At 38.3% G+C, this 15,174-nt stretch overlaps 1 protein-coding gene across 3 annotated transcripts in view; it reads right to left on the bottom strand.

Moving 5' to 3' along the window:
• LOC126849953 (inactive tyrosine-protein kinase 7-like) overlaps positions 1 to 14,788 on the bottom strand; it is a 41,716-nt gene extending 26,928 nt beyond the window's left edge. Inside the window, exons 1-2 of one of the 3 annotated variants that reach the window (XM_050592425.1) lie at positions 14,544 to 14,788; positions 6,558 to 6,860 (exon numbers count right to left, since the gene is read on the bottom strand). In XM_050592425.1, coding sequence (XP_050448382.1) covers positions 6,558 to 6,860; positions 14,544 to 14,586 — 346 coding nt within the window. In that variant the 5' untranslated portion in view covers positions 14,587 to 14,788. Of the gene's footprint in view, positions 1 to 6,557; positions 6,861 to 7,144; positions 7,330 to 14,543 lie in introns of those variants that run through there. The other 2 variants (XM_050592426.1, XM_050592427.1) reach the window with 2 other exon arrangements.
• Between the last annotated feature and the right edge of the window lie 386 nt (positions 14,789 to 15,174).

The following is a 15,174-nucleotide window of genomic DNA, read 5'->3' as shown; positions in this document are numbered from 1 at the left end:
CACAACATGTATTGTACGGATGAAAAAAATAGTTGAATTTAATCAAATTGCCGACAATTTCGCTCAAATCCAATATAGTTTACTTAAAAAAACTGTGAAACTTTATTTCTCACATGAATTGATTTTATTGATTAATTTAATTTGTATGATTTGTAAGATTGAGTGAAAAACATCTCTGTTAATGAAGAAAAAAAATTATAAAATGAAAAATTCGGGTAATTACGTCGGTAATCGTCGGAGGTAAATCTAAAAAGAAAACGAGCTCTCGTTCGAAATATTTCAATTACTGAAGTAGACTATAATATATTACATTAATTTTGAAAAAGATGTTAATTATAAAGTAGCTTGAAAGTATCATAAAAAATGTACAATTAATGTACAGTGCATGCTCTGTGTTCATTTTAGCCTCGGTTTATCCATACATGCACGCACGCACGCACATATCTGCGAGTCCATCGTAAAAGCAGTCGACAAGGACGAACGCGTATTTTACTTGGTTCGCGTTATTGCACATAAAAACGGAAGCGACTAAGTAATAACGAGATTAACGGCACGAGAAATCCAGATACATTCGCCGACAATAATCCAATAAACGTAGCAACTTTTGAGAGAAACGCCTTAATGTATAAGGTGTCGAGATAGAACGCAATCGAATTCGTGTTCTCGCGCCGTATAAATCAGACACGATCTCTTAGGTACACGATTGAATCCTGCCCATCTTTCCTTTTCACGCCCCTCGCTCCACTCTTTTTTACCCTTGCCATAGACCAAACAACTTTCTACCCTTGTTGCGATACGCACCACCTTTTAACCGTCATAGCGAGATATTATTTTTTTTATTTGGACAAAGGATCTTCCTTGCCGTTTGTTATGTCTCTCTCCATCCTGCTGCTCGTCATGTTACCCCATTTCTTACCGTCAGAGCTAAGGGGTTGAAAATTAAAAAGAGAGGAAGGTACGGCTTACACGGCATGGAGCGCCGGGAATAGATTCACGCGCCTGTCAAGTACATATTATAAAAATTCAAGAGATGGCTCATCAGATGTTCAGATGACTTTTGAAGAATGGAAATTAAAATTGGATGTGTACAGAAAAATACGTTAATATTCCAATTTGATATTTTGATAATTTGGAATTTCTTTAAAAAATGGGGATACATAAAAGAATTTAGATATGTGTTTTTAAATTTAGCGCTCATTTTCTTATGCAGTATAACATTTATTACGAGATTTATTCGATTAAAATCTGTCGTGTAAATAATCAGTAAAACTAATTACATTTTTGAATATTATAATCCGCGAATGTTTTTAACAATTTATAATTTTAACTTGTATATTTATGTGCTCATGTGTAAATTGCGATATAGATATAAAATTCTTACTCACTTATAAAATAAATTATAAATTATATATTATATTATTATACAAAAAATTATATAATATAATCCTCCTAACGGATACATCTTGACATTGGTGGGAAGGCTTAATAACTAGAAAGTTTATTCTGAAGAGGAAGTTAAGTACCCAAACAATTCGTGATAATGCTGTAATGAGCACATTTGCATTGTGCGCACATTAATGCATTAATCGGTCATCAATGTGTCGCGTTTTCGCGTGACATTTCTGCTCCAACAATAAATTTTATTTAAATTTTTAAATCGGTTAAAATTCGATAGAAGTGGCTCGATAAAAGTAGGATAAGATCGTCTTCATTTAGATTTGTTCCGTTTCTTGTCTCGCACATTATATCATGTTTTCATATATAGATAGTCGAAACGATCTCCTTTCTCATTATATTTTGAAGACATATATCTCTCGGAGACAAGAATCGAAGCGAATATAATTTGCGTCGATTCCATTCATCGTTTTCGTCTTTTTCCGCTTTTAATAGAACAGTTCAATAAAATAAAATAATTTATTTATACATTTAAAACAATCGCCGAATTGATATTCAATACGAAAAAAGAAGAATTCAACAAATTTTGTATTGTTATTTCACTGTCGGGAGCAAAATACGTATATCTTTCTGTGTCATGTATCGTTTACCTCAATATTTTGCAACAGTGCAATATTTTGAAACACTGATTCCAATCACGTGGAAATAGAATATATCATCGAATGCGCGCAATTAATATTGATTATATTAAAAGTCGCGTGTATGTCGTTGTGAATGATAATTAACGATTATTTAGTATCCCATTGCAATCGTCGGAATTTCAATCGCACGAGAATCAGGATGTACTTTATCAGCGTTGTTGTTAATGCATAATTGAATGTTAATGAGAAACGTTAACCGATTCCGGACCTGATTAAAGGTTATTATACTTGCAAATAAATTGCAGATAAATTTATTCGACATATTCGTTTGCCGCATGGCTCGATATTTGCCGCGACATTAATTGATTTAAGTAATTATTATCCGTAGCCTCACACACACACACACACACGCGCGCATCAATCCATCGTTCGATGCTAAATTTTATAGATGTAATTTATCTCGTTCCGCATTTAATATTCTGCCGACGCATTTATCGATCAATCGCCCGAGCGACTGTCTAATTGATTCCGTCGCGACCAGGGAAAAGCGGGAAGTAACGATGAGAGTTGTCTGCCGTGCGTCTGGATGCCAAACTGCCTGAGACTGTATTTTCATCGTCCGGTAAACCCCTCCGAAACGCAAATTACTGTCCCGAAAAGGACTCGTCGCCGGATACACCGAAATATAGTCAGTCATTAAATTTAATGAAACGAAAATACGCGACGTGGGAGAACTGCTGCTCGTGCTTGCACGCCATGCTCTCCCTACGTGACGGAGAGATTTAGGTATTAAACCGCGTGGTTTAAAGGATTGACTAAAATGATTTCGTAACGAACGCTTCGTGAATATATACTTGCGCGGTTAACTTGCACGTGCAAGTTGCAGTATAAGTATACGTATTATTTCCTCTTAATCCATTAGATACTATATGGCACATTATCCCACGCGCGCCACCATATAGTACGGCATACATTATATTTTTTTCTCCATTGAAATCTAATAAAAGAAACATATATACTTATTAAATATGATAAAGTTTACAGAATGATAACGTGATTATCTTTTATCATTTTTTGTTTAATGTGCCATATAGCATTCTATTAATTATAATTATTCTATTTATTTTTATTATATAAATGAAATAAAAATATGATAATATATGCTGCGAATATTATCTCTTAATGTCCAAAGATAAATATGATGATATAAACAAGCATCACATATTAAGTATTACTAATAAAAAATGAATAAATAAATTTCTTTGTAAAAATTTTTCTTTATTTTCTTTAAGATCATATTCAGATTTTATTGATAATCATTCGTAAATATCATGTGATTGCTGCCGGCGAGAATACCATATTAATAATAAATACAGGTTAATTAGCAATTGGATATGTTGTCAATGTCACCGTTAAACTAAATTAGTCTTCTCATAAATACATGGAGAATTAGAAATTCTCTTATAATTTTGAGTGATATGTATATATATATATATATATATATATATATATATATATATATCGTGTTTATTACATATATTGTAGTTGGTACTCGAATATTCGATTCTTCGCAAAATTTATCTCTCGTTTGTCGTTTTTATCATTGCAATAAAGAGTCACGCGCAAACTGTTTCATTTGAAATTATTTCATTGTTTTTTTCGAGTTTTAAATGATACAATATGGATTAAAATTGCATAAAAAAATAAAATAAAATTCATTTATATGATACTTGGGAATGAGAGAATATTTTCTCTCATTTTCAATAAATATTAAAAAACATATATGGAGAGAATGCAATAAAATAGCGTATATATGTATATAGATACTCGTTAGATGAATTATATTGTACATCGTTCATTAAAATATTAAAAATTCCGTCGATTAGATAACACTCAAAGCGATGCGAAACAAAGAGCAATGCGGGAAATGCAATGTCGCATTCGTTGCTATATTTATTGCAATTACTAAATGAAATCGGCACGTCGATATTAAGGACGATATTAAGCACGCACTAAATGCACTCGCCCGGTATACTCTATACCGTTCTCGGCTTGGCAACTGCGTATAATAGTAATTACGAAGCGATACATGCGATAACGAGTCGCGGCCGGCACGCTAACGATGCACTCGCACCGTTTCTCCTTCTTGTTTATTCCTTTCCCATCGTCCCTTCTTGCGTCGCTCTCTTCGGTTTCTTTTAACGCTTGCGACAATCTAACATGTATTTTTTTTCTGTAAATTTCTTCATTACTCATTCAGACACCAAATCCATATATTTATTTATTCTTTTTTTAAGCTTTTCCATTCCTCATTTTGTGCATTCGCATAAAAATGCTCACACAGATGGGAGTGTATACATAAATGTTTTTTCGCTCGGTCGCTGTCTCTCTTCCTCTCTATTTTTCTCTCTCTTTTCTTCCCTCTTGGCATCAGCGAAATTATATTTTCAACTAGAACGAACCCTCGGGCGTATTCATTAAAATATGAACGCAAGGAGGCCGACGTAGCCGTGGATGCCATATTGGGCAGCGAGCGGTACGAGAGCAAATTATCTTGTTTAATTAATGTCGCGCGGGCGAATAATTGGAGAGGGTATGGATGGGAGGCCGTGGCTTTCTCGACCCATCACGAATCGATTTCTCTCTCCCTCTGCGACCTCGGCGAGATTCCCCTACTGTTTTTCCTCTCTTTCCCTCTCGATTCCATTTTCTCCGTCTATATACCGCTCCTATTTCACTTGCGCATTCGGCCCGTGTAATTTCTGCGCATGAGGCGTTTGATCTGCTCTTTTGCGGAGACGGGACGATTAAAAAGTACCGTGACGACGATGATACGGCTTCGGCGACGGGCCCCTCTTTCGCTCTTTCGAATCCCCCGAGCAATGATGATGACGAGACCGACCCACCATCGTCTCGGTTCCCTTTGTTGACTAAGCAACGCTGCCGACTGAACGGCGGATTATATCGGTTTATCGGGCCGGCGCAGTCGCATCGTTGAATAGCGGAGTGTATACTTTATGAGCGTTTATGCCGATTCGCCGACGCGGATTTTCATCTCCGTTAACCTGGTATACCCGACACGAGAAAAATCAGATGGAATAATTTAAGTATTATTTTATCATTAATTTGTTGTTCTAATTTCGCATTTATTACTTTTACCAATTAGCAAGAATTTTGAGATTAGAGCAACAAATTAGCAATAAATTAATACTTATTGTTAATTATGTCTTATATTCAAATTTGATTTTTTTGTGGTCAAAGTGCCAGCAAGATCCGATTTTCGCCTCTCGTCCCGGAAATTCTCGTGAGAAGCGTTTAATTTGCGTGTTTCCACGCGGATAATACAACGCGCGCACGTAAATCAATAATAAAGCCACATTTCCGCTTGTTAATCGAGACATCCGATAATAAAGTTCAGTTAATTCGATATTGATAGTCAAAAAGTGTTAGATATAAGCACACTTGGTTTAGATTTATTTGTATCAGTCTGATTGTAATCTATAATAAAGATTGATCAAAAAGGAATTATATAAAAATCAAAAAATATCAATTTGTTTTTATAAACATTCTTGCAAATAATTCTGCACACATGTGTAATTTTTAGTATCTGTTTATCATAGTATAGAACACTTATATAAATCTTATCAGAATAAACTTGTAATGTATGTGAATATAATTCCCGTTTCAAGTTTAGCATTCAATACAAATATGTATTTTTTAATAAAAAGCTTATCCTCTCTCAAATGTTATTTGAACCTATCAGAATTAACTAACTGAGCTTCTTCTTTTACATTACATAGAAATTATATGTCGAAATAGACAGCAACGAGGCTGTTAATTTTTAATCCAGATGCATAAATAATGAGTATCCTTTGATATTTAATTCACTATTCAGATGCATGGTAAATAAGTGCGCACTAAAGCTAATTCGAGCATTTACCGTCAAATAATATTTTTAAATACGGAAAACTTTGTGCAAATAGCGAAGAGCAAGTTGTGCATTACGCTCGTTTACTCGTTAACGATGTAATGCACGTGTCTGTGCGCATATTTCATGAAAATAAATAATTAACTTGCACATTATTTTCCGCGCTACCAGGAAAAGCTTTAATTAATTTAAATGTTTCCGTTGCGAGATATTTAATTGAGACTAATATAATCAAAACTCGTACTAAACGACATTTCACACACAGGCAATGAATATATTACAATTTCGCACAAAAAATATTTATCTAATATACCGTGAAAATATAAATTCAATCGCCACATACAAAAATTATCTATGAAAATTGATGGGAAATATAAAAAATTAAATTCATTAGTTTATGCAATTAAAATATGAAAATTAATAATACAAATATATATTAAATTAAAATTTCCTCTGTGCATAATATATTGTATTTAGTATTGAAACAAAATTTCAAGAATACAGATCAAAGATAATTATAAAATTAAAAGCGAACGGTGTTTAATTGTATCGCAAACGTGTGAAGATAAGCGCAAAGATTTGATAAGACTTACATTGAACGTTAATCTTGGCGGGCGAACTTTCAATCGAGTAGCCGGTTTCCTCGTGCATGGCCACACAAACAAAACTTCCACTGTCCAAGATCCGATTGACCCTGGTGATATAAAGATCGCCCTCGACCTGATGCCTCCGCGGGCTAGGAGCGAGTTGCTGTCCGTCCATTTTCCACGAGTATTTAACATGCGAGCTCGGTTGAGCCTCGCATCTCAAACGAACCGGAGATCCTTCAACAACTGAATGTTCCGCGGGACTCACCGAGAAGTAAAGTTCGCCATCCTGACCTTGAGAGAGTGCGACTGTAAAAAAAAAGTCATTTTATTAATAATAAAGTAACATTCGATCGGTTGCAAATATTAAAAATCGGCCAAATTCGTTGTACGTTTAACTTTATCATTATTATATCAGCAAAAAAAGAATTATGGATGACATCAAATATGTAAAAGAAAAAAAAAAAAAATGAGAGAGAAAAATGGCTGCGCAAGGAGAGAATCGCGCGCGTTTATGTAGATGTTTGTAGGTGCAATATACGATACACATCCACACACGTACGTAAATTCGTGAGATTCGCGAGCTTACGTACGGCGATCGTTGCGTACGCATTTTGCATACAATGGCCGCACCGATGTAGATTAAATCCTGTGTACCGGGGCGAAAATCGATCGGTGTTTCTCCGTGCCGCGGCCGTCGGCCGGGAACACGTGTTCACACCACCATCGTGCATCTGTGTATGACTGCTCGCCGTCTCTTGCATCATCGATCTCTCGTTCACGCAACATGCCACTATTACGCGTCTCTGTAGAAATGTTTGGGAATAATTAATCCGTCGCGGCCGCAATGGACGAAATATTATACATTGTATCATGTTCGTTTACTATATAATCTATCTCGCGTTCAAATTTCAGATTACGCGGTTGCAACATCCGCGCTTTTCCCTTTAATTTCTCCTCCCCAATCGCCACTAATAATTTCCATTATTCGGAATAAATAACAGAGATAGTCAATAATTTCGTGAAAGAACGCAGGATGCTGCTGATAAATTCGAATTACTCGGTATTTTAAAGTTTGTTCCGAATATCATTTATTATGCTTTCAAATATCGTTTTATTTGAGCATATACATCCGATTTAATGATATATATGTATATATATATAAACATATATGTAATTTATTTCGACCAGTAACAAATATTATCATGTGATCCCGAATGCAATGAAGTTTAACCGCCATCCGTGTGGAAACCATAATATACGGTCATAAATCTATCAGAGGGACCCCTAGATCTTTTATTTATCTTCGAGCGGACCCTGCTGGTCTCCCTATCTATAATTGTGGATTCAGGTATTTCCTGTGATCTAATCCCGCCGCGGTGTCCTATCATTTTAAATTACATAATTCCTTGAAAAGCAAAAAGTGTCATAGATTTTAGGAGCCACTAAATATTTCTTTCTTTTGATTTGAAGAATATAAATCCTGTGAACCTAAAATTGCAACCGGGAATGCTGTTACTAAATTGCAAAATTTTGTTTTACAGCAATTACACGATCATTATTAATTGATATTACAGTCGATCTGTTGTTGTAATTATATGCACGGATTTGAGTGTAGATAATATGCATTTTCACGCCGGATTTGCGGCTCATGCGCGCGCAACGTCAAAAGAACCATTGATTCCGGACCGCGTCTCGTCGGGAAGCGAGTTGCCGCGATCAGCCACAGAAATTATGGAAAAATACCTTTGAAAAATATCGTCTGTTTATCACTCATTGGTTTCCGGATTATGACGAGAAGTCGAGAAAATCAATTAATACAGCAGGCTTTACAATCGAATCGTATCTTTTCAACGCGCTCGTTAGACGTTCCGAATGCGGCTCGATGTCAATCCTTACCAAGGTTTATCAACGAGAGGGAAAAAAGAAGAAGAGAGAAAGAGCGCCGAAAAAAAAAAGAATGCACGTTTGCGCCAGTCCTGTTGGTTGCTGGTCGTGAAACCTCCTCGAGGGGTAAACACGACTGCTTTTACGACTTACTCTTGAGATTGCCTTCCTTCCCGAGTTAAACATTTCCTTCTCTCTCTTACTCTTTTCCTCGACAGCTGCAGCCACGTTGCTTTATGACGTTTACACAAGCGGCCCGATTTTTCGACTACGTCTTCCGATGCCAAGTGCTTACGCACGTTCGATGTCTATACGGTGTCATATGTAGAATCGTCGACTGACAGTAAAATAGCTGAGACGTATCGTAACAAAATTTGAAAGAGATAAAAATAGAAATTTTCGAGATTAAAAATCTATTTAACTGAAGCTTTGCTAAAAATTGGCTAGCTGATCAATAAATCAAGCTCAGTTTGTAATTAACTGATAATTAATTTGACTAGTTTGCAAAAAATTAGCCATTTAAAATAAGTATAAATGTAAATAAATACTGTATAATTTTAACGGTAATTTTGTAATATGCAGAAAATAAGAAATTATTAAATAAAAATATCACAAAAAGAATTATGATGTAACTTAATTATTTTGTATTTTACGGAATGCCCATCGAAAGATTTTTTATTTTAATTCTTAAACGACTCTAAAAAGAGATCATAAGACAATCATGAAATGTCTTCCTCTTATACGTCTCTTTCCGGTGAATCGAAAGCGACAAGAAAGTAACTCGTCTGGACGCGAACACAAGGGGTTGTTTTCTCATAGTAGTCTGGGGTAGTTTCGCGATTCCCTTTCGTCGGAGCACTCCTTGATTATTATTCGTGGTACACGGCGCCCGATCCCTCTTCCAGGCATCATGAAACTAGAAGGGAGAAAGTTTGTGCCGATAGAAGCAGAACTTGGCTCGTTATGCTATGGAATCTTTTTCTCGATGTGTACACGTGACTAAGGTAACGACTATCTTTAAATCGCAAGGTCGCTTTTAAAGCTGTTAAAAACTTTTCGCGTTTCCATAAAATCATTCGTATTGTTTAAATCAGATAAAATAACAGTTCGTTTAAGAATGCATCTGTGCTATACAGCTAGAAATTAAATGACATTTGATCTTCCGATAAAACATCTAAAGTCAAATAGTAACATTTGTCAATCGAATGTATACAAAAAATATGCCACATCAAATAAATAATATATTTATTGACAAAAAAATTAAACATTTTATTGTTTAAAATTAATCAAATATAATGATTGATCCTAACTTTGACAAAATTAATAATACAATTAACTCGTAATAGTAAATTTATACTGCAAAATAAATTTCAATGATAAAAACGAGAGCTATAAAGAAAATATACAAAGTAATAATATATACAATAATAATAAGTTTCTAATTTCCCAAAAGGCTTTCGCAGCAATTCTCCCTTTGCCGCAGGAACTTGTACCATCCCGTATCAATTAGAACGGCTCCCAACAGCACGGCGCGAATATATGTAACGTACGGCGAATGCATAATTCATCGCGTGCACGTAGAATGCGCACTTTATCACGCGGCTCGCAGTCAGCGAACCACGCGGACATGAATTATGCGCGGGCTGTCAGTTACGACGAGACTCGCGGGCGCGGGCGCGCGCGTGTGAAAGGAAAAATTTGCCTCGTACCCCAACCGATTCTTCAACGCCCCCTTGCATTGCATCACCCACGTGTGCGAAAATCGCCGCGCCTATTCATCGGGGGTGCCGAGTACTTCGCGCGTGCTGAGGTCTCTGCAAGACGCTGCTGGCTGCAAATAATTGTGTTCGCTGTACCGCCTTCCTCAGACGGTCTGAGCACCGTAAAGTTCATGCACTCGGAATGCTTCCGCGACTCTGAACTCATCCCGAGAGTTGTTGCTCCTGAGAGGCTACGCCGAGACATCGTACGTAAGGCACACTTATTACGAAAAAAAAAAAAGAAGAAAAGACTGAGGATAAAAAAAAGAAACGAAGGCGAGGAGACGCGAGAGCACGGCGAACACTGACGCCCTTTTAGCGAGGGTAAAGTGCAACCGCTCGCTCTTGCCCTGGAAAAGAAAGAGCAAGAGAGAGCGAGAGAGAAATAAAATATTATACAACAATATGCCCCGGAGCGATGAAGACAATCGCGCAGGGTGGTGCACTATTGTTTTTTACTTTTAAAAGTTTTCTAACTTTGAAGCTCCAGGTGCGTTATCCCAGCAACGCATAGAACAAAGTATAGAATTTATTTTTAATCTTCAGATACAGAAGAAACAGATAATTGCTTTTTGATAATAAATAAGAAATTACATATCTCAAAGAAACACGGAAATTAGTTTCCCCATTACTTTTTTATTGAAACCAATAACTTTTTTATTGAACTTAATTAATTATTTTCTTCCAATTAAATTTAAAAATTTTTGCATTTTCGTTGGAAGACACTACAACTTTTCTTGCTGAACAAAGTGAACAAATGTAATGCAAAAACAAATGTATTGCAAAATATTATAATTGCTGCAAAACAAAATTATGTAACGTGATGTAACATATAACGGAAAAAGACACAGGAAAAAAGATAGAATTAGATCTATACGCACTTATTCTATTGACGTGGTTTCTATTCACGGAAATCAACAAAAAAAAAATTGTTTAACGAGGAGAAAGCGGGAACCGATGAGAGTATGAAGTGTGCCATTTTTAAAATGTATATAATGACAACATGAGCAAGTGGATTTCATTAAAAAGCCCGGTGTCGTTTATCCGGAAATCTCTCTCTCTCTCTCTCTCTCTCTCTCGCCGCGCGGTTAGCTCCTCGAAACATATTATTCACGCTTCCCGTGTTTCCATCCCGAAGGTCATCAAACGCAGGCTTCACTCGTGACGAGGCGTGTTTTACACGCTTTGAACCGCCGTTGGTCCGACAATCGACGCGGCCGGGAAACCAAACAAGAGGGGAAAAGACGTCGAGCGGAGAAAGGAGTGTTTCCTGCCGAAAGATGAGCTGGAATTTCGGAGTATCTCCGAAACGATAGAGAGTTTATCTTATGATTCCACGTGACGACAGGCGATAACAGCCGGATGAGGGAGTTTTATTTCCGAGAAAGCTGCGATGAGTGCATCCCTTAGATAAATCGATTCTATTCGAGTTAACTTATTTGCTTTATTATCAGATAAATCTGTCTCTGACTAAGTAACTTATTCATTTATTTATCTTTATCAGTGCCTTTTTCTATTCTTAAAAAAAATTTCTTTGTTTTTATATATTCTTTGTATTTATATATATATATATATATATATATATATATATATATATATATATATAAATTATCTTCTACAAAATTTGTGAAAAAAAATACAGGGAAATTTTAGATATTGTAATCTTAAAAAGTTGCATTAAAGAAGAGAAACTTTCAAAAAATGCCCGCAAAGATTTCGATTCATCGGAATATATAAATAAATTCAAATGTCACGTATTCGCGATACGGATCCGCGTTACAGTTGCAGTTACAAGAACGACGCAATATATACAAATGCATGCGCGTGTCCCAGACGGCGTCTCCAGGAAAAGAATGTCAGTTTCGCTGTGTTTATACGCGTTACGCGCCACCCGCGTCTTTATTAGCATCTCTCCCTCTCTCCTTGCTCCTTTCCGGAGTCATTTCAGCAGCTCGTGGGATCAAAGGGCTAATACGATTTCTTTCTCTCTTCATCGCTCCCTGCAGCGAGACACGTGTATACTGTGACGACGTCACACGCAACGTCTGAACGAGAAGAAAACGAGCAAGCGAGCGAGAGGAACGAGAGAGAAGGTTGCGGCTAATAACGTGCGAGCGCAAGGAGAACACGAAAACGCGTTACACGCGGCACGCTGGAATAACATTCGGTGTATAAAATAACCGCCGCGTGCGCGGCTTCGCACAAAGGAACTCTTATGTTAGCGGTGTCGGAAAAAAAGTCGGAGAAGGAGGCGAGCAACGGAGAGACGAGAAGAAAACGAAAGAGAGAGCCGTCGGACTTGGTCGACGTAGAAGAGAGAAGGCACGAGAATCGCGACGCCGGGGGACTTGTGTATATGTATACATTCCGTCCTACCCCTATCTTCTTTTCAGAGGCACACGGAACGTCTCCAGAATTCCCGTCGTCGTCCCGATTCTCCTCTCGTAACTCGAGACGTGTAATTAGGAGCACCGGACCAATATGAATGGGCAAGTGGTCCTGGTGAGTGGCACAGCCGGAACGGAACGAATGAAAGAGCGAAGAATAGTAGTGGGCAGGGAAAGGGGGACGGGGACGGGGGGAAGCCAGCCATGGGGTACCATAGCGCACTCTTCCGTCGTACATTTTGCGCAACCTTCCCCTTTCCCCTTTCCTTAACCTCCGTGTGGTGGCCGATATTAGGTATATACCTACGTAATACCACACGGCAACCATCTCCTCTCCTTTCCACCCTCCCCCCTTACCCCTGTTCCACCGCGTGCACCGAGTCTGCGTACACTCGTCGCTTTTACGTGTAGGTGTGCGCGGCTATCGAACCGGTTCCTCCTCTTTGAAGAGAAGAGAGCCGTCATGGTGGAGAGTGGCAGCATCCTTTCCACCATTCGAGTCTCGGGTCTCGAATCTTCGTAAGAGCCGAGGGAGAATTCGCGAGGAGAACGCAAATTGGCCAGCTCCGATTTAGGAGCGAGAGGATACCTAATTTTTTTTTTTTTTTTCCCTCGTGACTCTTTAGTTTAGATTGCTGACTTATAGAGGATAGGGACATGCGATGAGAAAGTCTTCTTCTCTCTTATTTTCGTTCTTTTTTTCGTTCTTTTTCAGAGGAGTGAACATAATACATCTGATTGATTATAGTAATTGATAATTAGATAAAAGATTTATAAATAAATTAGCAGCGGAAAATACACGAGATTTGTAATAATTCGTAATCCTGCTCACAAATTCCATGACATAATGAAAGTTTAATATAAGAAAATAGTGGAAAGCTGTCGCACACACAGAGATTATTTTTTTTTTTTATGAAATATAAATAAACGCGCAATCTCGCATTATAATTCAACTGCAAGCGGCAATTATAGCATTACACAAGTATTATCGATTGTATTATATCTCAGAAGCAATCCTTTTAATGCTGATAAATTGATATACGTATACGCGGTATATATGTATATGTATATGAAGAAAATAATATATATATAAATCTCTTTTATGGTACAGAATTATTCGAGATCTCTGACAAGCATATAATAAAAGTAAAAATGTTTCTTTTAAAACAGACGAGTAGGTCAACGGGGAATGTTCCGAAATCTTTTTATGCATCACGCACTCGTGATGGTTAATTGCACGCTTAAGCAAACCGGTAACAATGAAATATTTTACTCGGCAAATTGCGCGATTTTATCGCGAAACAACAGCGTGCAACGAGCGCGTAAAACAACGCTCGAGGAAACATATCGTGCTTGGCCGCGTATCGCGCCGATGCGTTTGCCAGATATCTTCAAGTTCCTCGCGCACGAAATGATAACTGCGCCCTTTTCACTTTTGCAATTACATGTGTACATATATCTACGTGCATACATATACGTAGTTTAAACGTAGAGATATTCTGTCTCTTTCCCGAATAATAATATTGTCGAGTCATTAGAGGAACGGCTCGGAGGTATCGTCGCTTACGAGGCGCGCTCACGCTTTTTTCCGAGTCGATTCGCCGAGAGAGCGACTCGGCCGAGGCGCGCGATTCGGAGTCAATTAGTCGTAATTACACCGTCGGCCACCAGAAAAGGAAGAAAGGATGAAGGGATCGCGTCCGCAACCGGTCGGGGAGATCGGATTCGCGCGTAGAATTTCGAGAAAGAGAGAGAGAGAGAGAGAGACGCGCCGCCAACTTCGCCGGAAACTTCGATCGACACAGTCTTCCCTCCGCGTGATTCACCCCCGACAGACTGATATCGGCGGGAGACTGGAAGGGAGGAAAAAGAGAGAGAGAGAGAGAGAGAGAGAGAGAAAGAGAAAGAACCCTGCACGGCGCGATTCGAGGCCCGGTTATACTTGATTCGCTACTTACACATACAGGAGAGCAGAGGCAATAGAATCGTGACGCGCCGCATCCTTGTCGATCGTACGAGGCAATTGAAACGGACACAATTATCGAGCGAGAGAAAAACACTTCGCCTCTCGCGGCCAAATTCACATCGCGATCATTTTAACTGTTCGCGCGACGTTAACTTGCGTAAATTGCGAAACGACGTGTGCGTAAGGACGAGACCAAAAAAGCGAAGCGACCGGCGCGAGGAGACGCGCGACACTGAACACTGAGACGACGAACCCACGCCGGCGCGAAGCGACCCCTGGTATCGCCGCTCAGTGCGATTTCTCGCCGTCAGAGTACGCCACGCGACGGCAGTACACCAGTGAGTGACCGTTGAGTAATTGTGACGTCACGATACTTCGAGATTCGAGATTGTTTCGATAGATTTCGAATGACGGTGGTGATCACGGAACGCGTCGCGACTGGTCCCAATCGTTCCGTATTTTTCGCGATTATTACCGTCTTCTAAAAGTGAATTTTCCGCGCGCGAGTGAAATAATCGCGAGTGCCGTGTAGAGTGTGGAACATTTTGTCGAACATAGTACGTTAAACATTGCGTATAATCATTATTCGTCGATATCGCCATTTCGATACGATGTATCTGTGT

The sequence above is a fragment of the Cataglyphis hispanica genome, chromosome 5 (assembly GCF_021464435.1).
Source record: "Cataglyphis hispanica isolate Lineage 1 chromosome 5, ULB_Chis1_1.0, whole genome shotgun sequence".
Lineage (NCBI taxonomy): Eukaryota > Metazoa > Arthropoda > Insecta > Hymenoptera > Formicidae > Cataglyphis > Cataglyphis hispanica.
The sequence above is the reverse complement of the archived record's forward strand: the minus strand, read 5'-3'. Positions and strand labels throughout refer to the sequence as shown.